The sequence below is a fragment of the Nipponia nippon genome, unplaced genomic scaffold (assembly GCF_047370975.1).
Source record: "Nipponia nippon isolate SJK-2023a ecotype South Korea unplaced genomic scaffold, ASM4737097v1 scaffold_3, whole genome shotgun sequence".
NCBI classification, from domain to species: domain Eukaryota; kingdom Metazoa; phylum Chordata; class Aves; order Pelecaniformes; family Threskiornithidae; genus Nipponia; species Nipponia nippon.
In genome coordinates, this window is record NW_028262347.1 from 120,328,586 (window position 1) to 120,353,300 (window position 24,715).

At 42.5% G+C, this 24,715-nt stretch overlaps 1 protein-coding gene across 2 annotated transcripts in view; it reads left to right on the forward strand.

Annotated features, from left to right (window-relative positions):
- Nucleotides 1–24,715, forward strand: part of GRK5 (G protein-coupled receptor kinase 5) — a 169,911-nt gene that overhangs the window by 126,340 nt on the left and 18,856 nt on the right. For both annotated transcript variants that reach the window (XM_087765033.1, XM_087765032.1), the window contains exons 5-10: nt 11,266–11,366; nt 14,301–14,393; nt 17,472–17,535; nt 18,038–18,178; nt 19,308–19,498; nt 24,047–24,084. In XM_087765033.1, the coding sequence (XP_087621159.1) occupies nt 11,266–11,366; nt 14,301–14,393; nt 17,472–17,535; nt 18,038–18,178; nt 19,308–19,498; nt 24,047–24,084 (628 nt within the window). The remainder of the gene's footprint in view (nt 1–11,265; nt 11,367–14,300; nt 14,394–17,471; nt 17,536–18,037; nt 18,179–19,307; nt 19,499–24,046; nt 24,085–24,715) is intronic.

The following is a 24,715-nucleotide window of genomic DNA, read 5'->3' on the forward strand; positions in this document are numbered from 1 at the left end:
TTCTGTTTCATAAGCTACCCCCCTCATCCTGCTGACAGCTACTGGTACTGGTTATTTCATCTGTGTTTTCATCCTTTAATCTGTGTGCAAAATGCTTTTAAAGCAGAAAAAAGGCAACAAGTAGTAAAACATACTTTCTCTTCTCCCGCTTTAAAGCAAGTTTATATTAAACAATTTCATCTGGCTAGTTTATAGAATAGAATCATAGAATCACAGAATCATTTAGGTTGGAAAAGGCCTTTAAGATCATCAAGTCCAACCGTTAACCCACCACTGCCAAGCCCACCACTAAACCATGGCCCTAAGCACCACGTCTACATGGCTTTTAAATACCTCCACGGATGGGGACTCCACCACTTCCCTGGGCAGCCTGTGCCGGTGCCTGACGGCCTTTTTGGTGAAGAAATTTTTCCTAATATCCAACCTAAACCTCCCCCGGCGCAGCTTGGGGCCGTTTCCTCTTGTCCTTATGAGCACCCCTACATCACTAAACCTATGTGTCTGCAGAAAGGAGGAAAAATGTGTTTCTTTGGTAAAGAAGCCTCTATAAGCAGGTTTCCAAAAAATTATTAAAACAGTATGGGTGGGGAAGGACTAGGGTTTAAAGATACTGAAAAATATCTTGCCAAGGACTTCTTGTGAGGCCCAGTTTCTCACTAATTGAAGTCAAAAGCATAGCTTCCGTGGTGACCAGTTTAGGTTCTTAATTTAAGCTGTACCAAAACCCCCATAGCTGGTTGGGATTGCGGTGAGTGTTTCTGTTTAATTGAAGAGTATAAAGTCTGCAGCTGATTCACTGGACTTGCAAAAGAAGCTGATGAAACAACTGAATTTTGTCTCATGGGACATTTTGTTATTTCAAAATTACTTTCTGTGGGGCTTTGAGTGTTTAAGATTTCCTCTGGTCACCTGTAGGAGCCAGGAAGAAATTTCTCTTTCTTGATCTAGGCAATCTTTTCTCTTCCTTTGCTGCTCCAAAACTCATGTTGTGGTTATACCCCCAAATTTCTCTGAATCAAATAATTTAACATTCCAAGGAAACCACACTTTGGATTGAAGATCTTTATGTAGGGAGTGTTTTGACTCACAGCATTTGCATGGCAGTTGCTTGTTTGCCACCATCAGGAACAGAAATGTAGTTTCTAGAAAGGAGCATTTTGTTTTCAGTGATAGCAGCTACAAAAAGTTCTACTGAGAACAGAAAAACAAGGTATAGCTAGATAGCAGATCCAGTTGCTGATTAACGGGAGAACCATGAAAAATGCTTCATTTACTTGCTATGCACTTGTCAGAAAGGAAACCTCAGTGGTTGCTGAGTTTCTCCAAGGAAGGGCATAATTCAAAACTACAACTTGTACCCCGGCGCCAAAGAGGAAGGATGCTGGAAACCCGGAGAAGAAACTAATCCTTTTCCTACCCATGGGCTTGCCGAGACGCAAGAGGCAGCCCAGCAAGTCTGGAGCAAGCAAGTCAGCCTGAAGCTACATCAGACCTACTGCAGTAAATGAGTTCATGAACTGAGGTGGTTAGCATTGCCTTTTGTGATGGATTAGTACAACCTCTCCAGGCAGAAGAACATGTTCGGCTGTTTGCTCAGGGCTCTGTTGTCTTCAGTCATTGTATTTTTCTCTGTGTCAACATGTGTTTTGATAGTTTAGTAGAATATGAGGGAAAACAGATTCATCATGACTCCAGATCAGCTTGTAGCTACAAAACAAACCGCACAGTTGATAGGCACTGCTAATTTACTTCATTTAGCTACCAGCAAGTGATCCTGCCCTCAGTAAAATACCATTTGATCAGAGAACGGGATCGGGTTCAATTTTTTCCTCTGTCATTGACCCATCCTATCTATATAGGTATTTCATGTCTTTGGCTCCCATTCCCGCTCCCAGGGCTAGTGTGGTTGGTTTGCTTTGGAAGCTTTAGCTCTCATGACATGTGTACGTAGTGCCTGGCATTATGGGCCCCCATTCTCAGGTATAATGTATACACACTGTTGTAATAGAGAAATCGCTACTAATAACACAGCTGCTTTCCATGCTCCCCATCCACCTCACTGCCAATTCCTACATCTGTCATCTCAAAGCAAATATCCTGGAATTATGAAGCCTTGTGCTTTACTGGTTTGCCTCATACAGACCCAGATGACTTTGTGGTAGGAAAAAAATAAAAGAAAATGCAGAAGTTGATTACTTAAAGTGTTGCAGCTGCTGCTGATGTAGAATTGGCTGTTTACTACATATACAGCTAACACCGAACAGACAAGATCAGACGCAGGGCAAGAAACAAGAATGTTCCAATATTTTTGTGCATAACACCAAAAAGCGTCAGGAGACTGCGTGTGCTGTGACAGTGCTGGGAACCTTTCCCTTACCAGGTTGAAACACGTGCCTAACCCGGACTTCCCAAAATCAGAGTACAGCCAAGACACTCTGTCTCCTCTTCCATTGCTTTCCTCTGCATTTCTCACCATCAGCCCCTTCACACTTCCCCTCCGTCGATCACCAGCTGCACGGTCCGTACTGCCCAGGCTGTAGCTCAGACTGAATCGCAGTTGGCATTGGCCTGCGCCTGCCCAGAGTGGGGAGGTGAGGGGACATCAGAGTCATCAGAGCCTGGGCTGTGCCCTGTGCTGGCATGTTCCTGCTCTGAAGGCAGCAGTGCAGACCCCAGTGGAGATACCACAGGCCAGTTCTTGGGGTGAATCTCTAGCCACAAGTAGCAGATCAGCCTTGAAGGCACAAAGAGGCACAATTTCATGGTCTCTGTTTTGCCTTCCATTACCTTTTCCCTTTGAAAACATGCATTACCTGAGCACGTAAACTTCTCTTTCCCTGATTTTGCACCTACCAGCATGACTTGCATATATCTACCTATTTTCCCTTTTTCTAGTAACTGCTCTGATTACAGTCTTCCTTATGACTCCTTATGAGTGTTTGCCTCAAAGGACTGAGGACAGTCACCACTGATAGTCATACCATTGCTACTTGTCCTGGTAACTACTCCCCTGCTAGCTGAGCCTTCCTCAGACATCTGGAGAAGGATATGACTCTGCAAAAGCAACAGCAGGAATGGCATTGCATGTGGCAGACTTCCCGTCCCTGACACAAACCATTGCTCTCCCTTGCTGGTCTTGGGTCACGGCCGTGTGAGAGGAAATCAAATGCAGCAACATAACGACTGGATGAAGCCAGTATTTCCAGGGTTTTGTGTATGAACTCTTCTCATCCCATCATGCACCGTCTCACACCAAAGTTCATTTTAGCCTGTTTCTTCCATAGTTTTGAGGTCTCTGCTAGAAGTAGCAAATCTGTGTGGAGATTTGCAAATAGATTATATGTGGAAAATTGCTGTCAACATCTGAAAATACACATATCATTAAGACAGGAGTGCTTGGAACCAGAGACAGCTCAAGAAAAGTTATGGCTTGAACTTTTGTCCATTGACTGAAACATTTTTAATTGTTTTAAGCTAGCTTGTTGTGGAAAGTTTTCATAACCTGAGACATAACATATGCTGCACATTATTTGTTTTATGCAAGTGACTTTTAAAATAACTCATCGTGTTTCAGTATCATGGCTGCAAGCCTGAAGCTTGCCAGGAAAGCAGTTGTGTTTGTGACAATAGTTTGCATGAAGTCTGTTCATTCTAAAGAGTGTGGTATTTTTCTGCTTCATATAATTTTTGTAGTGATGAACAGTCGTGCTTTAAGATACCGTGATGACTCACATCCACTGGCAAGAGTTGGTATAAAATGAAAGCCTGTATTTCTAGGTTTCTGTTCCTTATTCATTAATTGCAAGCTACAAATTGATTTATTTGAGGAATCTGAGCATCTCTAGCTTTCCTTTATCTCAGTGAGATTTCTTTGATTTTGGTCACAGATGATGATCAACTCTTCTGCAAAACACAACTCTTAACCTCCCTGTTCACTGTTCTGTAAAATATTGTGAGATTGCCACCTAGCTCATGAAGACTTAATCATGCAATGAAGCTTTAATATTTTGAGGTTCTTAGATGAAGGGCAATGTGTAAGGATAAAGAATTACCTCCAGACTAAAAACCTGCTCTGTTTCTTGCAAAGTCAGTCTGACCAAAGTCAATGCTATCCCTTTTTCTGATCTGAAGTTCAGGGTTCTGCAAGCTATTTCTTTTTTGTAGGAGACAGTGGTGATTGAGACAAGTGTCTTTCAAGCAGAACTGTTCATTTGCAAAGAAGATACTTATTCCTTTGCTCAGAGCTCCAGGTTTCCTTTGGTGAGCACTCAGCATGCAAACTCCCTTCCTCATCTGTTCTCGGGGCCATGCCATGTGCTTGTGTTTTACAGAGTCCAGTGTTTTGCAAAATCATTGGTACAAAGGACTGCGAGAGGGCTCAAGAGCCTCTTGCATTGAGGAGAGGTCAAATACACTTAGATCATCAACAGATGTCTGTCTGCCCTCAGAGGTGTTTCAAACCTCCGAGAACAGATTCCACAATATTCATATGCCCGTTCTTGTGCTTCCCTGTGTGGAAAATTAGAAAAAAAGTCTTCATATCCAATTAAGTGGATTCCTTCTCATCATTCTCATCATTCAGTGTAGAGCAGAACATGCAGAATAATTGATCCCTGCCCTCTTTATTAAAAACATTTCTATATTAAAAGACCTTTATCGTGTTTCACTCTTACTTTTCCAGACGAAACAAACCTAGTTCCTCAACGCTTCCCTTTGGCACTTTTTTCCCAAGCATGTTTGTCACCCCTCCAGACAGTCGGTGCTCTCGTCAGCTCTCCATAGCTTTCTCAAACAGTGGTGACCCCAACTGGATACGTGTCTCTAGCTGGAGTCTCAGCACATCCCTCTCAGTTCCTTTTGTCATTTGGGCACTTTTCCCACAGAAACAGCAGCGTTACACACAATAAACCAACTCTGCACATGCAGGTTTGTGTTGTGTGTGCATCTGCGCTGGGCCCTGTACAGCTATTGGAAATAATTGGAGTCGGTTACACAGAGACACCTGTAACTCACCCCACCCCGGTTTCAGAAAGGTCAACCCCAACTGCTGGGTTGTCAGGAAAATGCTCTTGCGCTTTCAAGTTGCAAATCTCTGCTAACTGGCTGTCTGCTTTCACTTCCACAGACTTGGAGGCAACACGGCTATAGTGCACTACATCTTGACCAAAGTCATACATTTTAAACATTTGGAAGTTCTATCTTAAGGAAAATTAGAACAAATAACATGTTCTAATGAAAAAGTAAAATTATCAGAGAAGGTCTTCTGAATCCCTCCCTTGGTACTGCCGGCATTTCAGCTTGTTTTATAAAGAATTTGATTAGCTGATAGATCGACAAAAGGTCAGGTGTTCTTCACACAGTCATAGGGGAAACACCATCAGAGAAATGTTGTAAGTACCATGGCAAACGTATAGAGATGATTTTATGAGAAGGCTTATTTGTTTTCTGTCCTGTTCAGTGAAGATCAACAAATACTGTGTCTTGAAGGGCTGAGTGAAGTAACCTGTAGCAAAACTTACAGAGCTGTCAAAAAAGGAGAGTTTACATTTTAAAGTATGGTGATATACTGGAGAAACCGGCTGCTCTTGGCTTGGATGGGCCTAAAGAAGGGTAGATGTGGTGCTTGAGGACATGGTTTAGTGGTGAACTTGGCCGTGATAGGTCAACGGTTGGACTCGATGATTTTAAGGGTCTTTTCCAAACTTAACGATTCTATGATTCTGTGATTATACTCTTTGCTGGGTAAAAAATTGGCTGGATGGCTGGGCCCAAAGAGTTGTGGTGAATGGAGTTAAATCCAGTTGGTGGCCGGTCACAAGTGGTGTTCCCCAGGGCTCAGTACTGGGGCCAGTTCTGTTTAATAACTTTATCAGTGATCTGCACGAGGGGATCGAGCACACCCTCAGTAAGTTTGCAGATGACACCAAGTTGGGTGGGAGTGTTGAACTGCTGGAGGGTAGGAAGGCTCTGCAGAGGGACCTGGACAGGCTGGATCGATGGGCCGAGGCCAACTGTGTGACGTTCAACAAGGTTCAGTGCCATATGAGCCAGCAGTGTGCCCAGGTGGCCAAGAGGGCCAATGGCATCCTGGCTTGTATCAGAAATACTGTGGCCAGCAGGACCAGGGAGGTGATTGTCTCCCCATACAGCACTGGTGAGGCCGCACCTCGAATCCTGTGTTCAGCTTTGGGCCCCTCACTCCAAGAAGGACACTGACGTGCTGGAGCGTGGCCAGAGAAGGGCAACGAAGCTGGTGAAGGGTCTGGAGCACAAGTGAGGAGCGGCTGAGGGATCTGGGGTTGTTTAACCTGGAGAAGAGGAGGCTGAGGGGAGACCTTACTGCTCTCTACAGCTGCCTGAAAGGAGGCTGGAGCCAGGTGGGGGTCGGTCTCTTCTCCCAAGTAACGAGTGATAGGACGAGAGGAAATGGCCTCAAGCTGCGCCGGGGGAGGTTTAGGTTGGATATTAGGAAAAATTTCTTCACCGAAAAGGCCGTCAGGCACTGGCACAGGCTGCCCAGGGAAGTGGTGGAGTCCCCATCCCTGGAGGTATTTAAAAGCTGTGTAGACGTGGTGCTTAGGGCCATGGTTTAGTGGTGGACTTGGCAGTGCTGGGTTAACGGTTGGAGTTGATGATCTTAAAGGTCTTTTCCAACCTAAATGATCCTGTGTTTCTATGATTCTGAGATGCAACATGACATTCAAAACAACAGATAATGGGGAGTTACACAGCCTGGGAGCTTTCATCTGATCTGAATCAGATTTCACTTCTTTTCAATACTTCAGTGAGGTGCCGAGTGCCGGGACATGGGCAGTACCAGATGGTGCACAGGCACAGCTGCCTGGCATGAGTCTCTTGGCATTCAGGCTGCCAGGGACAGCTACAGTAGTGCAGGGAAGACCAGATTGCATTCAGCTTGCGACACTTTCAGCTCCCACCAAGAACCTGGTATTTATGGGTGATATTGCCTCCAGCTTCAAACCTAGCCACCGTGCTATTTATCAGTGGTTACATCCTAGAGAACAGGAGAGGAAGGGGGAGAAGCCGCAGTCAACCTCTCAGCAAAATATGGAAAGTATCTTGCTGGCCCAGAGGCTTAATTTGGAAGGAACAGCGATCTCCAAATTTTTTTGGACGCAAACACAACTAACCTTGAACAACTGTGTGATATCTCAGCTGTTTTCATGGCATTTACTGAAGTAGAAGAGCAGCTGGGAGGATCTCTTTTGTCTTTTAAATTAAAAAACCAAAATGTAGAAGTGGAGACTTTTTTCTCAGAGTGTGTTAATGGCACTCAGAAGTAACTGAATATCCATTTCTTGTTTCTCAGATAATCACTAATCCTATTCCTAGTTGCGTTCTTTTCTTAAAAATTAAACAAGAGGGCATCATAAAACTGAGATGTTGCTTTCCCAGCAAAATATTTATACAAAGTTTCTGGCCATAAATGAGAAGATACAGGAGACAGATTTTGATTAAAACCTGGTGAAAGTAGTTTGGACTTCTGGACTTTTGTTAAACTGTCTGGTCAAAAAGGATAACGTGATGAGAGAAATTTTTGTTGTTGGATCAATTTAAGCACTTCTTTTTGCACTGCCAGAGTCTTGGGCCATGAATCTGGTTTCAGTTCCATCAGCTTTACCCTAGTGTTACTCTGTTGACCTGACTGGCATCATTTCTCATTTACGTTATCATAAGTGAGATCAAGAATTACTTTCTTTGCCTTCAGGAAAGAGAATAGCCATTAGAGAAAATACAGGACTGTACTTGTTAAAACTACCCAGCGTTTTGTTTTGAATACAGGAAAACGTAACAGGTTTCTGCAGGTATTTCTGAAGAGTTAGCAGAGTATTCTTTGTCACACGCTCAGATGTAATGGTCTTAATCATGGTGTATGGCTCTCCTAGCTGCCACAGGGCATTTAATATGTTCAAAAATGTGTCTCTGTTCCCTTGTAAAAGCCGAATTTGCTTTTACAGCCATTACCCATAATGCAGTGGGAGAACAGTGTTAATAACCATTTCATCAGGGCTGCAGAAATCTTTTGCACCTCTCCAGGGAAGAAGCAACTTTTTCTTCCGTAAGTGGACCAAGTGTTACCTTTGGAAGCTTTCGCTCTTGGGATCCAAATGCTTTCTTGCACTCATAACCTGCGCTACCTAATTGCTCTCCAGGGGAGCAAAAGTAGGTTGGTGGGTTGGGTTTTGGCTTGTAATTGTTTCTGGCTTTGTTTGATCATTCGGAGGCTGTAGGTATGCACAGCACTCAAACAGGGAAAATGGCAGTCATGGGCATTTAATGGGAGCAGTGGGAACTATGAAGTCTCAAGGAAAATCTCAGGAAGGATCATACAAAGGCTCCCTAGAACTGCATGCAGAGTTGGAAAGAGTTGAGTATGCTCCTCCCATACACATGATGCAGCTGCTCTGCCCTGAACACTATGAAGGGCTGCATAATGATATGAAATGTTTTGCTGGTCCTACAAAACCTTTGGAAATGATCAGTCTGTGAAAAAAGTGTTTTTTTGTTACAGAAAGTGTAAGGTCTAGTAAAGTGTTTGAACTACACTGTAAGGCTTTAGTCCATGTACAGAATGTCAGTGTATTTATGTCTTGACCTACCTTGATATTGTTAGCTTGCTCTCAATTTGTCCAAAGGTCAGCAATGAGCAATTTTGAAAAACCAGGTGGTGACTGCATCTCCCACAAACTTGGAGAGAGGAATCACAGTTCATGCCACTTTAAAATACTTCCTACATTGTCTTACAGTTTCTTTTGCTCATTTTTCTCCCCTTTCCCTATAAGAATTTTGTTTCTTCTTTATGAAAAGGGCTTAGCTTATGCTTATAATTTGTTTTTTAAATCTACTTTGATCTTAGGCAAAATTTGATGGAATTCTTGCTGTAATAATGCATCACGTGCATGATCTTCAACACTAACCTCAAGGCAGCTTACCTCTCTTTGGGAAATGAAGTTGCCTGGCGTGAGCAAGAATCAGGTCACTTGGTCTAAATGCCTAATTATGGGGTATAGTACTTAGTTCTTGGATCCCAATTTTGGTCTATAAATGTTGAACAAATCCTAGATTTAATTAGTAGTAGCTTCAATTGGAGGCCCTAGTATCAATTTTACTTAAGCGCAGCTCCATTCACGTCAGAAAAGACACTCCTGATTCACAGCAGTACAAAGACTACGGGGTTCCATGATGTTTCTGTACCCTATAAATCAGAGAGATGTTCAAGGTAACCAGGTCTCAGAGCAGTGAACTCACGCAGCCACGTACAAGCTTTGGGTTGCCGATAAGCTTGTGTAGGTCACCCGATTGAGTATGCAAAGTATAAAGTACAGGCATTAATTCATATGGTTCCTAGCCCAAATCAACTGAAATACTGCTAATCATTATGCTTTGGTTCCTATCTGAATATTCCTTTAAAAGCCTTCTTTTTCTTTTTACCCCTTTTTTTTTCCTTGCCGTAGTTTCAGTGCAGCAGCTGTAAGACTGGAAAACACGACTTTTTTTCTTTCACTGCTTCACTCTTGCCTCTACTTACTCTCTTGAACTAAAACTGGGTCTTAGATTTAGTCATGGGCATCTACAGTTAAGAATTTCTGTAAGTTGTCTGATTTACTGAGAGTTGTTCTACGGTTCTCAGTTCCTGTCAAACCCAGTGGCCAATCAGGCTGAGAAAATCTGGCTTTGTCTCCATCTCTTCATCTCTTAGATGATAATGTGGGGGCTCATCTACCACTCAAGAAACTGTGAGACTTCTTAATTATTAGCAATATACTCTGTCTGCAATTAAAAGTGGGTGTTCCCTAGATATCTTTTGCTGAGGAAATGGAGGAATATATGGAGGAAATGAAGAAATATTTCAGTGAGGTCAAAAATATCCAGCACGTTCTGCAGATTGTCTGTCAAGGTTGCATAGTGAGACTGCATTGCGCAGCATGCACAGACAGTTCTGTAAACCATGTTCCCATTTAAAAACATTCAAGTGGAACAAACTTACTTTTTCATGTCACAACCAGGATCATATTCATGTTTCAGCAGTGGGAAGGAAAAGATAAAAGACTTAATTCAGCTTTCACCATGCTGGAGTTTTTCTCTGGCTCCACCTCTGCCCCTTCCTCTGTCTTCATTCCCAGTGTTTTTGAACTTTGCCTGCAATGCATTTCAGTGCTTGCCAAGATATCCCCAACTAAGGGTGAGTTAATGAGAACATCTGGCCAAGAATGAGTGATGATGTTCTCTGACCCACCTACTCAGCACACCTGGTGGTCATGGCCATGGATGGGCAACCTTACCGAGTGTTAAGGCTTCTGCAAGGAAAGAGGATTTTGTCATCTGTGGCTGGATTTATTGAAAATACCCAAATCCAATTGGTTATATAAAGGGGCTTTCACGTCAATCGGAGAAATGTCTATAAATAGGTGCACGCACGTGCACACACACATATACACTTTTTTATATAATTACAGTATACTGTCAATGAGTAAGAACGTGAACTGCCTAAAAACTGTCCTTATAGATAATTAGTCCCAAAGGTCCTAAACTGGTTAACCATCAGGGCATTCTGAAAAAGACCTCTCTTTGGTAAGGGCTTTTTGAAGGGGCTGAATGTACATTCTCTCTAAAAGGAGGAGAGGATGAAAAGAGGTTATGTGCTTGGTTGGCAGAGTTCCTTTTTGAAATGATTATTTTAAAACTGCTGGATTATTTTTGTCCTTGTAATGATGAATTAAGGTGTCCAGACACTCTTGCGAGCATCTTTTTATATTATTTATATGTAAATCAATAAATACAAATGCTCTGCTCTTGTTTTCCTTTGCTGGTAAAAAACAAAAAAGATGGATTTTTCAGACAGCACAATGAATCATCTGTGAAGTGAAAACACTGGGCAAATTCTCTTTTGTTTAAGAGAATGGCCTGTACACAGTTCAGGCCAGCACATTTTTCATGGGATGCAAGGGAGCAGTTCAAAGAATTGGCAAGGAGTGGGTCCTGCATATTCATGAGGCTGGGCACGGAGGTGAAGGTACAGGAGAAGGCAAAAAAGCAATGTGAGGACAGAGTGGAATGTGGAGCGAGTTACCACGGTATCCTATTTTACTGCTGTTTGACGTAAAGCTCCTTTGCTTTTACACAACCGCTGGAATTGAATGGAAGCAGCTCAGGGCATAAATAATGAATGTGTCTTTTACACGTTAAGAGAGGAGAATCTGCACCTCATCACGGAGATAATGTGCCCCTCTCTTCTCTCCCCAGTCTCCAGCCTGCGTTCCTGAAGTCAGTCAAGATCTTATCCAACAGACAGCGGAGAAACTCGAAAACAGCCCCTGCAAAGAGCTATTCTCTCACTGTACAAAGTAAGTATAACTCGATACCCAAAGATCGCAGGGCTGCAGTCAGCAGCTTGTAAGGAATGTGTCAGGTACAGAGAGACATTTCAATTTGAACCTGAAGCATGTATCTTTGGTTTATGTTCATAATCCTAGAGGCATTGCTGACAAGCGGTGAAGTCATTTCATCTGAACAAAATATAATAAGTATTTCCATGCCATTATATACACTACACACAGGCACTTAGTGTTTCAGGTATTTGACAGAGTGTTCTAGCCAAGTAAACCAGCCATGGATTTCATGCTGTGTGAAAAGAGCTACAATGATAATGTATCCAAAGAAAACATCTCTGTTTCAAAGTGAATAAAAATTAAGTGGCTATACAGTCCATTTAGACAGAGGAATGTGCAAACTTGCTCCACATGGCTTTTCCAGAAAATCTTCACCAGGAGAATGGGGCTTTTTTAATGCTTTCTGTCTGTCTGTGGCGTTCAAACGAACGTGCATTATTTCATCCTTTGTCTGGGAAAAGGCTTATCAGTTTTTGTAGCAGCGAGGCGATTTGTACTATTATGCGCTAAAGCTCCAGGTATGCAATCTGCATTTGCAAACACTGACCCGAGTACATTCACGCCAGTAGATCATAAACCAATAAAAATATGAAAAAGAGGGATCATCGCAAGCTGGCCCATGTGGTTTCTGGCTGAGCATGGTTTGTTTTCCCTGGGTGATGTAATGGGGATTTGTAAAATTTGCTCCGCTGTCATTCATTGTTTTGACTCATTTCATTGACCTTTTCTGTTTTCAGTTATTCTTTGCGTTGGTAGGATATGTGGGTTATTTCTGGCCTTCTCTTATAACATAGCCAGTTTCCTTGCATTGGCCTGGTGTCATGTAGAGATGCTAGTATAACTCGCACCAGTTGTGTGTGCCAGTCCGAATGACAAAGGCAGAGTTCTGCTCGACACAAACCCCCCTGACGCCTGTTTCCAGTTCTCAAATCGGTTTGAAAGCTGACAGTTCCCTCTAAAATGTACTTTGTTGTTGCCAACGAGGGGAACTCAAAAGCAAACAAGTGGTGAAAAGCAGCTATTGTTCTTTAAAATATGTGCAGCTTTTAATTAACTGAATGGAATAAGCTAGCATTGGACACCACTTAATTCAGGCTCATATTCGCCGACAGCCATTCCTTCATCTCAACTGAAACAGATAAATGAGCCAAGTTTGAGACCTCGTTAATAAATATGCCAATCATTTCACATGGACTGAAATGGCGTCAAAAGGAAGTTTTAAAAACTTGCTGTTGGTATTTACTAAATGTACTGAATAATGTTAATTTTGGAAGAGTTCACAATCAGACCAAAAAAGGGAGGCATACATACAAATATGAAGCTTGCTACCCTGTAGGAGCAGGAATGGGGATGAGTTTCAGACGTGTCTTCATAGATAAGATCAGTTTGCCAGAAAAATGCATGTATAACTCTAACTTCTGTGTTGACCTTTAATATTTTGACTGTCTGCTTCTGCCCCCCTCCCATTTCCCCTATAACTTTGGCTTTGAATTTGGACATTTGTTAAAGCTCATTAAGACCTACTTTTTATTTTATTTTGTAAGCTTGAATCCACTTAGGGGAAACCGTATGATCTGTGTCCAAACAAAGCTAATGAAGACAACCACAATTTGACTTCTGAATACTGAATATGTGCAATTACCTGCCTGTTCCGAATTGATGGTGCAAGAATTATTACCAAAAAAAATTCAAACAGCTGAGAAACTCCAAAAATTTATGAATAGCAGCCCATGAACAGGGAGGAACTAAACTGAGGAGACACGTTATTCATGGTGAATTGTTTGCTCAGGTCTAGAACTGCCCCAGGGTAAGACAGAGATTATCCATTCCTAAACCAGAATAGTCCTTCAGAGAGGATTTCCTCCTCCAGCAAAATCTAGAAACGTGTCTTTATACCCTTAGATACAGACTCAAAAGTGTCTGTATACACCAAGACAGAAATACTCATTTCTTGTGGGCATTTTTCACCCAAAAGCAAGTTTTGTCCCCACCAACGCTGCCCGCAGAGGTGGATGCAGTAGCCCCAGTAAGCAAGGCAAGAACCAAAACCAGCAGGTCAACAACCCCCTGTTAAACAACGTGATCACCTTCATCTCAGCCCATCTCTTCTGAGCTCTGAACCCTTGGCCTTCCTTATGGGATATCTGTTGGTGTCTGGCTGCTTGTTGCCTGTCGCAAGCAGCATACTTACTTCTCACATTTGCAGACTGGCCTTTTTATTCCTTTATTCCTTTGACTATGCAAAAGACTTTGCATCCACTGTATGAGCCCCAAAATTCTTTTCTTGATCCGGAAACATATCCACATCCCTGTTCAGACTTTCTTTCCTCTGTTTTACTCTACAGAGCACATAGCTGTTAGGAAAAGCCCTTTGACTTTAATCACAGTTATTACTTCTTCTGTATAGCAGGAATTGAAATTGATTTTTTTTCTCAAAATAACATCTCTCATGGTCCCTCTTTGACAGAAATGGGCTTCAGCTAGAAATTTTCAATCCAGATGTAAACACCCCTCAAAGTTTAGGAGCTCAGTTCTTGAGGGTGATGTGTTAAACCAGCTTAATTTACTAATAGAAGCAAAGATGTTTGTTGTCTAGTGACTAAGAGCCTTTGTAAGAGTCCATTGAAGCCAGTGGGAGATGCCCTGTTAATTTTCAGCAAGCGTAACCAGTATATATTACTATTCAGCTTGTATAAGGCCTCTTATTATGAAATCCATCAAACATATTACTTTGTTCCTAGATTGAAACCGTGAGTAAAATAAAGTACAAAATAAAGTAGAAGTAAAATGATCCTACCATAGAAGTCGTCTGTATTTTCTCGTTTTGTTTCTCTTTTGCTCCAAGTTCAGGATTATAAAATACTTATATATCCTTTTCATCTGAGATAGATCTGTCCTTGACCACCTCAGTGGGGAACCATTCCAAGAATACCTAAACAGCATGTACTTCGACAGGTTTCTCCAGTGGAAGTGGTTGGAAAGGTAGGTGTCACAATTTTTTTTCTTATTAAAAATTAATACAAAAGGTTCATTTTCGCTTTCCATGTAAAGCCTTTAGAATATGGTCAAAATCTGACAGCTGAGATAAGTAGTACATGTTTGCTCCCTTTGCCTTCAAGAGAAAGACGGTTTGGCCTTTCTACAGCATTACTGTGCCTCATCCTGATGTTTGCCATTTATGGCCCTCTCTGTGCAGCGATTCTCTCCCTCTTTTCACTGTTCTCCTTCAAGAAGGTCCGTCAAGACTCACTCCCCATTTCCTTGAGATGTACTCCAGGGAAGATCTCCTAGAGAGCTCCAGGAAGGCTTTCTTAATTTTAGCATTCGTTTGTAAGTGTTCATTGTTAGAAGGCTTATGAAGAGGTAATGGCTTTAGCCACAGGAAGGTACCATATAGAAAAGTCATGGTTATGTTGGCATTAGACTCAATTTAACCATGAGCTGAGTCTCCAGCTGTGACCATCCAATGAGCACGATTGGTGTCTGGGACATATCTATTGCTCCTTCATCGTCCATGAACGTGCTTACACCCATAAATACTCTCCAGCCCCTCCGTTCTCTCTTAGGGACACCGCACTCCAGCAAGCAGCTTGGGCACCTTTTTTGCACAGTATGCTTGTGCACAGCAAGTGAATAGAGCAAGACCTACAGCCTATAAAAAATACAAAAAATGGGAATCCAAATCTCCTGCAATCTGAGAAACGTCCGTGGGCAGTTTCATTGTAGGCCTTGTCACAATGAGCTAGTCATGGCACAGCTTGAAGGACACATTGCACTTTTTTTATAACCAGTGCTTGTGCATCAGTATGCTAAACGTAAGATACACATCGAGTCTCTGCCTTTTGCATTTGCAAACACTGTGCCCAAGCAAGACTGAAACATGCTGCTTGCTAGGGAAGTAAAGAATAAAACAGAAATCCACCCAAAACCACCAGGGAGCCAGTTTTGGCTTCTAAAGCTCAAGTGTTCAGCCATTTAATGGTATTAGGTACATTAGGCACATTAGGTATGATTAAAGTACATTCAGCAACTTCAGTTGTCTTTCTGTTTAGCTACGCTCTGAATATGGTGACTTTTTGTCAGGACCAGTTATCACAATTATTAAATCACTGTAAACAGACAAAAATATGGCATATAGGTTCTCGCACCATACTTATTGGCTATACATTTCTGAGCACAATTATTAACCCCACAGCCTTAGTGGGTATTAATTTGAAAGGAAAGGAGCCTTTGCCTTCTCTTGGCAGCGAGGGCTGTAGCAGACATACACTGCTGGGCAACAGTGACCTTGAGTTGAGAGAAGCCCCAGTTTGCACAAATGGAATTAATTACGGCAGATGAGTTAGGGCCAGATCCATGAGCAGTGTGTATCAGCGTGATGCCTCGGAGATCAAAGGAGCTGTGCCAGTTCCTCTCCCTGGAAAGTGACAAAGCTGCTGCACAAGAGGGAAGGGAAGCAGTGGGCAGAAGGGAGAGCCATTTCATGCCAAGACATGCTCCGCATGCCATCTTTACTGAATCCAGCATTTACTCTTCCATTTCCATTAAAAAAACATCAGATGATTCATCTCTAGCCAGGCTATTTCCTATCTATTTTCACATTTGGGATAAGGAATTTTCTCAAATGTTTTGAGGATTTGTTTTTTCCATTCCCCCAACAAACGTGACAAGCTATTGGATGTGCCTATCATCTGGCTTAAGCTGGGAGAAATGTTTTTAGGATTAGCAAAGCAATGTTAGTAGTACAGAGTGATCAACTGCTCCTTCTGACAGCCTGCTGGCTCCAATGGAGGAGTCAAACAGTCCATTTATTCCAGGGACATTGCTGAGCGTGTAGTTATCACTGCTAACTGTTGCTTTTAACTCCGATAGCATTTGTAGTATCTTCACAGAAGCCTGAAAATAGCATCTTTTCCTCTTCTAGTTTTGGCCTTCTGCGTATTTTTCTTCCCCCACTTTTAAAAACAATAATGAATATAAATGAAACAATTCACTTTAACATCTATTCCTTATTGTCATCAACCTCATCATCACTGTTGTGGGAACAGCCACGTTATTGTGCTCCCTCTGCCGACTGGCGGCCCGCCAGAGGATAACAAAGCTGGCAGGAATATTCATATCGACTGCTAATATAATTGTAAAACTTCGGTGATGGAGCGGTGGATACAAAATTGGATCTCTCTGAATCTAGAGACCTTCTGTCACGTTATAAAACTTTGATGATAACAAATGTGGTATAAGTTAGATGTAGGGCTGGAGCCCTTTTGGTAGAGCAGAATTTTGTGGGAATCCTGCAAGATCGTGTAGTGATCGTAGCTAGTGATCGTTAGGGAGCACTCTGCCCTCAGAAAGACAGACCGACGTATTTAACCCTTACTTTGGTCCTTAAAAGGAAAGCGATGCTTACCCTGCCTTCTTGCCTGTGATGCTCTCCCAGGAGGCAGGTACTCCAGGGCTTGGAGCACGGCTTCCTGCTCCCCGCTCCTGCGAACGGGACCTAAACCCACCTCTCCGGTTCCTGGGATTGTTTCTTTCCTTGTTTCACATCAGTTTCCTGTTTTGTCTAAGGTCAAGAAACCAGAAATATTTTCTGGTGGATTGAATTTTAGATCTCTTTCTCATCTTGAAGACCAAGCAAAGCAATAAAGTGTTAGCCCAGCACTACCCTTAAAAAATTCCTATATATCGTGAGAATTAATATCTTGTTGGAAGCTCTCAGGCCTCGTCTTTGCTTAACAAAGGCCAAAGCTATATGATAGAGATTCAGAACCCTCCTTGGTCCTAAGATGCTAGCAGAAATTATACTGATGACTCACTAATGTGTTGTATTTTATTACAGCTTAATATGTTGGAATTGAAAAGTTCAAGCCATACATAGTATTGAAGTAATGCAATTACATAGTTATATATTATATTATATAATATGATTACCTTAAAATAATGTGATTACATAATATTTATCTATTTTGCTTTTCAAAAGTATGCTCTGAAATAAATAAATCACAGAGAGTGCATTAAATGGAGCGTGTGTTTTCTTTTTTTTATTTCCTTTTCTTCCAGGCAACCAGTAACGAAAAACACGTTTCGGCAGTACAGGGTGCTAGGGAAGGGCGGCTTTGGGGAGGTGAGTAATTCTGAAAGTTTCTGTTAAGAGTGTTTCTTACTTCTCAGGCACTGCAGGTTACAGGAGCCTGATGCGACAGAGGCTGATTTTCATTAATTGCTGACAGTTTTACTTAACCTCTCATGACACTGTAATCTCAAAAGAACACTTTTGAGAATTATTTTGTATTCGACTGTTGCATTCACAGTGGAATTAGGGTCACACCCTTATTTGTATTGTACTGATGGCTCGAGGTCGCTGCCTAGGCAGCAGAGTACAATCTGCACAGACAAAAGGAGGTGGGATAGGAAACAGGCGGAGGAAAGTGAAATAATTAAACCAATATTACACAGCAGGTTTGGAAACAGTAGTTGGTTCCCCAGCTGCCCCCGCCTATGCCTTATTCTCTACGCCGCCGTCTCTAACCTTAAAAGGACCTCAGATCAGATCGTGAGGAGTAAAGTGCAACCCAGACACAGCGTTTGCTTCGACTCACCCAGCAATTGTTCTCTTGAATTTGCAGGTCTGCGCTTGCCAAGTCCGAGCGACAGGGAAGATGTACGCCTGCAAGAGATTAGAGAAGAAGAGAATAAAAAAGAGGAAAGGCGAATCCATGGCACTAAATGAAAAGCAGATTTTAGAAAAAGTCAATAGTCAGTTTGTAGTGAGTATTGAACTCCCTAGTGCTCAGCTCCCTGCTCACCTGCTGAGCACTGTTCTTGTTGAATCTGATGCCTCCTTCTCCTGCTACAGGAAAGGTTCCAGAAGTTGACTCCCTTCGCTTTGCACCTTAGTGCTGCTCCAGGCACCTTTACCAAGTCTCATTTTAATCTCTGGTCTGTGAGAAATGCACCAAACAAGGTGCCTGTTCCTATCATGGGAATATGATGCATTTTATAGCCCTGACTTGCATCAGGGCTGCATCAGGCTGAGCTATTTTTATCCAGCGTTGATTACCTGAATTCCCAGTGTCTGGGAGAGAGGAGCTTGGAGGAGACTGAAGGAGATTCAACCCAAATAGACCAGAAGAGATTGGCTAATAGGAGCATCTAGCCAGTGACGTGGAGCTGGTCTGCCTGACGCAGGGCTTTCCTGAGATTTGCCAGCTCTTGTGTCTCTTTAAAAACTTGCCTCAGATTTAAAAAAAAAAAAAAAGGTGTTGTTATCTCAGCATTTGTCATGTTCTTTACACTTATTTTAGGAAACACTATGCATACAACAGATGCGAGACGTTTACTTACCTGTGGCAGAAGCAAAGACAATGGCACATATTGAAAAGTGATGGGTAGCTTTTGGCTTGTCTGGTCGTTCCTGGGGCAGCCCCCAGCGCCTCGCAAGGGTGATGCTGACCTGCATGCCTCCATGATGGTCCGTTTGACCACCGCAGGACTGGGCTATCTGGGCCTTCCTGGGAACCTACTGAGATGATGGGTTTTTGACAGCCATCCAGCAAAACAGTGCAGCAGGAGGTGTAGATTCCCTTGACTATTAAGATTTCTCTTATGTGGAAAAGTATGTCTGGATTTAGTATGTTTGTCCAGCCTGTGAAGCTATCTGAGCATTAACCTTGAGGGTTTCTGATGATGAATAGGCTGGATTCAACAAATTAATCTATAAAATCCTAACATCTGTTTTTTCTGTACTTTTAAAATGTATGTTTGCTATTGTAATAAGGCCCATATCAAATTCAGTCCATACATTTTTTTCCTCTTCTAGAGAAAATCTTTAATGTTAGTGCTTTCTTCCTAGCAGCTAACTGCACTGTCACAACTATGCTACAAATGTTCTTCTAGGTCAATTTAGCCTATGCCTATGAAACAAAGGATGCACTGTGTTTAGTTCTGACCATAATGAATGGAGGTGACCTGAAGTTTCATATCTACAACATGGGAAACCCAGGCTTTGAGGAGGAAAGAGCTTTGTTTTATGCAGCAGAGATTCTTTGTGGCTTAGAAGACCTACATAGAGAAAATACTGTGTACAGGTAAGCACTCTCTAGAGTCTTAGGACATCTTTTCTGGGTAGAAAAGAATTGCCTGCATCCTCCCTACCCATTGTGGTGCTGTACAGCTTAGATGCCTCAGTGCTTTGGCTGAAATTTCGCAGAGCCCTGTACAAATACAGTATGATACAGTAATCATGGAAGGAAGCAGTTGCTTCACTAAATGCGTCCTGTCTAAATTGCACAGAACTAACACAAAGCTCCCCAAACCCTACCTCAGCATGCCCTGGGTGACATAAGAAAATTATGAAAGTTTCTTTAAAGGGATTTCATTAAGGAATCTAGTTTCTAGTTGGTATGGGATGGAGATCATTCTATTCAAGCCTCTATTTTAATTAGTTAGATTATATTGCATTAAGGGCCGCAGCACATCAGATACGGAAAAACCATCTCTCCTATCCCAGAGGGAGTGCAATTAGCACAAGAGGGTGTTTGAGACACAGGGCATGGATTTGCACTCTAGGACATGAACTAGTTTGATTCGCTAGATTGGATCGTGATGGTGGCCGTAGCGTGCCAACCGTGGAAGGAGGCACATTCACAGCCACGCAACGGAGGCGTCCTGCGGGCAGCATCCCACCCGCTGCGGGTGCAGCCATCGGGCAGGGCCCGGGGCGGTGACAGACAGACAGCTTTGAGAAGGACAAATTTCAAGTTCTCAGCTTCCAGTCTGGCTTACAGCTCTGTACGAGCACTTTTCCAGGGCATCATAGGGTTTACTTGCTGGATAAGCAGGGTGATTGCAGACAGAGTTCTTGTGACTCCACAAGGATTTATTTTTTTTTAATCAACGACCAATGTAGTTGTAAACAACATTTAACGTTTGCCGTCATTATCCCAGCTTGTGAAATCATTATTGCTGGCATTCACAGCAGAAGAGGTCCTGTAAATTGATGAAAGAACTTCCAAGGACAATAATTAATAGGCAATAATACGTTTTTTAAAAACTAAGCCACACTTTAAATCATTTGATATGCCCATGTGTAAGAAGCATTATGCATATGCTTGTATACTTAGAAATTACAATATTGTTGTTCCTTGGAGGAGATCTCTGCCACTTGGTTGCCTCGCTGTGACTCAGACCTTGCTAGCTGGCGTAAGGCGGGCAGACAGATAACATGCTGATTTAGTTGGCACTGGCCCAAGAAGGAGATTTTTTTTTCCCAAGGAACAAAATGGAATTAAGTGTTTAATGTCAATTGAAAACTCAAATAATGAGTGACGTGTCTGGCATCCCTTTCTTTAAAAAACATCCTACCACCATTCAAAAAAGTTTTAGGAGGTGTTTCTTTAAAAAGTACTAGATCACAAGCATACTTTATTGATTAAAATGACCGGTATATTCATGACATGGCTGGTAAAATGCCATACTAATGCCACTTTCTAATAAAACAAATTAGATCTGGCCACCTAAAATAGTACGTGGCTGTGAGAGAAATGGCATCCTACTTCCTTAAACAGTTGTTTTCATGTTACTCTTCAAAGAGCTGCTAGTTTACACCTTAGATGGCACATTCATTTTGGTGATGAATGATATTATATCCTTGTAGGTGACATTTTCTAGCAGTATTTTAGGAGCATCTGCAGAGACCCCTAATTTGTAATACTGCAGTGTGTTTTGGGACCCGTGAGAAGTGCTATATAGGTCAATAAAATATAGCAGCTAAATGCTACCGCTTTCTCAAGGTGAATAATTCATTGCAAAACACTTATTCCTCAGACTTAATTTCATTTTCTATGAACAAATGCTTCTGAGTAAATCACAGCATCGGAAAATACATCCCCATCTCACGGGCTGGTGACGCACGCTGCGGATGTGACCCGAGAGAACAACCAGGCTCAGAGTCAGATTTATCCGATTCAGAATTCCCTTGCCAAACATGGCACTTATGATACATTTCTCAACTGCATCATGTTAGTAAAGGTCAACAGGTTGATTGTTCATGGAAAGCAAACATAAAAAGCTGCTGGTTCTCATCAAATTATTTATATATATAAATACATAGATATAATTTTTATTTATATAGATATAAAATCTGTATATAAATTATTTCTATATATACTATATGGCCATGCCTGGAAGCTCCGGTCAGCATCAAGATCACATTGTCCTAGGCATTACACAAATATACAGTAAAGCCTTGTCCACCGTGATTGAGTTGTTTATGCTGTCCTGTACAGCCAAACAACGTACCATCGCCCTTCTAGCATGGGCGCAGTGCCAGCAGTTTATGTTTCCGTATATTTAGACAAGGCTAGTTGACATATGGGAAGCTGTACCATTGGGAAGTAGCCTTACATGTAACTGTGTCCACCAGGGAGTTTTATTTCTCCTAGACATTTCAGTACAAAAATCACGTTCCTCCTTGGCACTTGGAAGCGTTGGCCATGCAAAGGAAGCCAGCCTGGATCCTGAGGAACCAGAAATCTGAAAACAGAAATGACAACTGATGTCTAGGGGGAAGGAAAGACTGCTCTAATTGCCCTAAATCACAGAGGACTGTAAGGACTGAGCTGCTGTTCTCAGAGTCCTCGTGGAGTCTCTCATTTTCTCATTCAAAGATAACATTTCCCAACTTGCACACAGGATTCTTGTCATTTGGCCACAGTTACAGCTTTAAGTGGGACTAATAACTGCTGGAGCAGAAGATGAAGGAACTAATGAAGTCTGAGTTCGTCAAGGAAATAGTTCTTAAGGGATTTGGAATAAATCTTTAAAAATAAATAGGAAATGCCCTCGATCGTGTTGCTCCAGCCTTGGAAACCTTCTGCTGATAGACAGGGAAAGCCCGCAGTGGTATGTTAAAATCACAGCTTCTCCTCAGCAGTCGGCTGCCCTTCACATATTTCAGTATTGTTTATTTGAAAAGTAGGCTTGGTACCAATGTGCACCCAGTGAAGTTTATCTTGAGAGGTCAAGAGGGTCTGAAGCAAGCAAGAAGAGGAGATTGTTCACAGCCCTCTGTGTTCTTGCTTGAAATAATAAATAAAAACGAGACTAGTTTTGAAATTGTCAAAACTATAAAATACCCCTCTCCACTCACAGGAAGATTCACGACACCGGAGTGGTCCAGCTTGAAAAGCAGGGTGGGCTCCTGCACAGACTCTGTGCAATGCACTGATCTCCTGGTGCGAGGGTTTCTCTTGCACACCCCCCTCTCTTTGCTCTTTGAAAAGAAATGTGTCTTGCTGGGAAGCTAACAGAATCAAGCTGGTTCACAAATGCAAGGAGGCCTTAAAAAAAGATGAGGCCAAGCACTTCTTGGATTTGCACCAGGCTAAACGCTGCGTTTCAGTAGGAGTTGATCAGATAAATGTCATGGCATGATGTTGTGAATTGCAGCAATACGTTTTTTTCCTGCCTCACCCTGCCGCACTGGTGCCTTATTCAGGCTCCGGAGCCAGCACAGCCGGCTCCCATCGCACGGCCCGTCTGGGATGCTCCCTGCCCAGCACGTCCCCATCTTCCCTCTGACACCTCCAGGTCCCATCTCCCAGGCTGGCTTCATTCCTGCTCTGCACTAGCGGCAGGCTGTGCCTTGTCCCTGCTTGGCGGCACGGGGAGGACGGGAAGGAGCCCACCTGGCTCCCGCCTCGACAGCAGCCCACCGCACCCAGGAACGGCGGCGGTGGCTGCAAAGGTGTGCGCAGCTCCCACGTTTGGAAAACCGCCTTGGCCAAGCGAGGGGACTTGAGCGTGGCTGGCCTGGGCAGCATCTAGCAGCAGCAACTGGTGGAATGGGTTTGGTGCAGACAAACGTTTCAGAAGAATGACCTGCCAAGGCTCTGCTAAATATATAAAAACTGAGATTATTTTTTTCAGAAGTTTATAACTTGGCCAGATTTGGGAAATTTTTTTTCACAAGAGCAGTAAAAGGCACATCTTTGACATCAGAGTGACCACCTTGCCAATTTTCATGGCGTTGCTCCAAACCACACAGGCACTAGAGTTTCACAAAAGTTTGTAAGAAGAATCTTAATCTGGGCACAGTGTTACCCCCTCTGCCCCTCATTTTCCAAACTCACTGAAATTATTACACATGTGCACAAGGGCATGTGCACACATTCACATATTTGGTCTGAGTCAGATGCCAGGCATAGAAAATTTGAACCCAACAGATTGCTATTTCCATTTTCACATGGAAATTAAATATTTTAAAATTTAAAATATTTTTCTTTTTAAAAAAGGATTTTATAACAGAAAATGTTACAGAGATTTAACAACGCACTGGGCTATAGGGCTTGGTTTACAGGGCTTACTGGACTAGATGGATGAGTCCATCATAGAGTGGATTAGGAACTAAAAGCTCGGCTTAGTGAAAAAATGTAACTCCAGTTTAGAAAAAGACATATGGTTTCAGTCTATCTGTGAAGTGAGTTGTAGAAAGTTGTATTGGTTTCATGAGTTCCTTGCTGTTTGAGTTGACACTCAATTGGTTTATTACTAGTAATAAATGCACTCACACACTGTCATATGGTTATGTTATCAAAACCAGCTTCATACAAATAACTGGTATCTTTCATTTTCAGAGATTTGAAGCCAGAAAATATCCTGCTAGATGATTATGGTAAGTCTCAGAGGTTTACAGAGATGCTTTCACAATAAAGTAGATTAAGTTAGTTTTAGGATATATACTGCACAAAGACAAATAATGCTCTCAAGTGACTAAGAGGCTCAGCATACACTAATACTTCTGTCTTGGGCTGGGTGAAGTGCTAGAGCTCACCGCACGGGTGGAATGAAGCCGCCGTGCTGCTCAGCGGGGCCTGTTCTCGGGAGCGCAGCTTTGCTGGGGGTGTCGTGCCTTTTTCCATTGTTTTTCCATCCTTATTGTTGCAAGGCTGACACAACACAAAGGAAGTCGAGATTTCTAAATTTGTGCTCCCCACTCCATTTTCAAAAGTACTTTCATCCTTTGGTGAGCCAGCTCTCATTTTATGCAAACCCAGGTAGCCGTTTGTTGCTGAAGGCAGCGATAATCAAATCTCATGCTGACTTTACAGACCAGATGTAGCTCCTTCAGCCATCAGAGAGTTACAGAATTATGTCAGCCCATCCATCCTCTGTGATCCGTTCCCTACAGCATGCTCCTCATTGCCTTTTTTCAGTTGGTTTTAAAATACCTAACTCAATCCACTCTAGTCCATAGCCTCACTGATAAAATTACTTTCCCTGCATTATAACACCCTTAATCATTC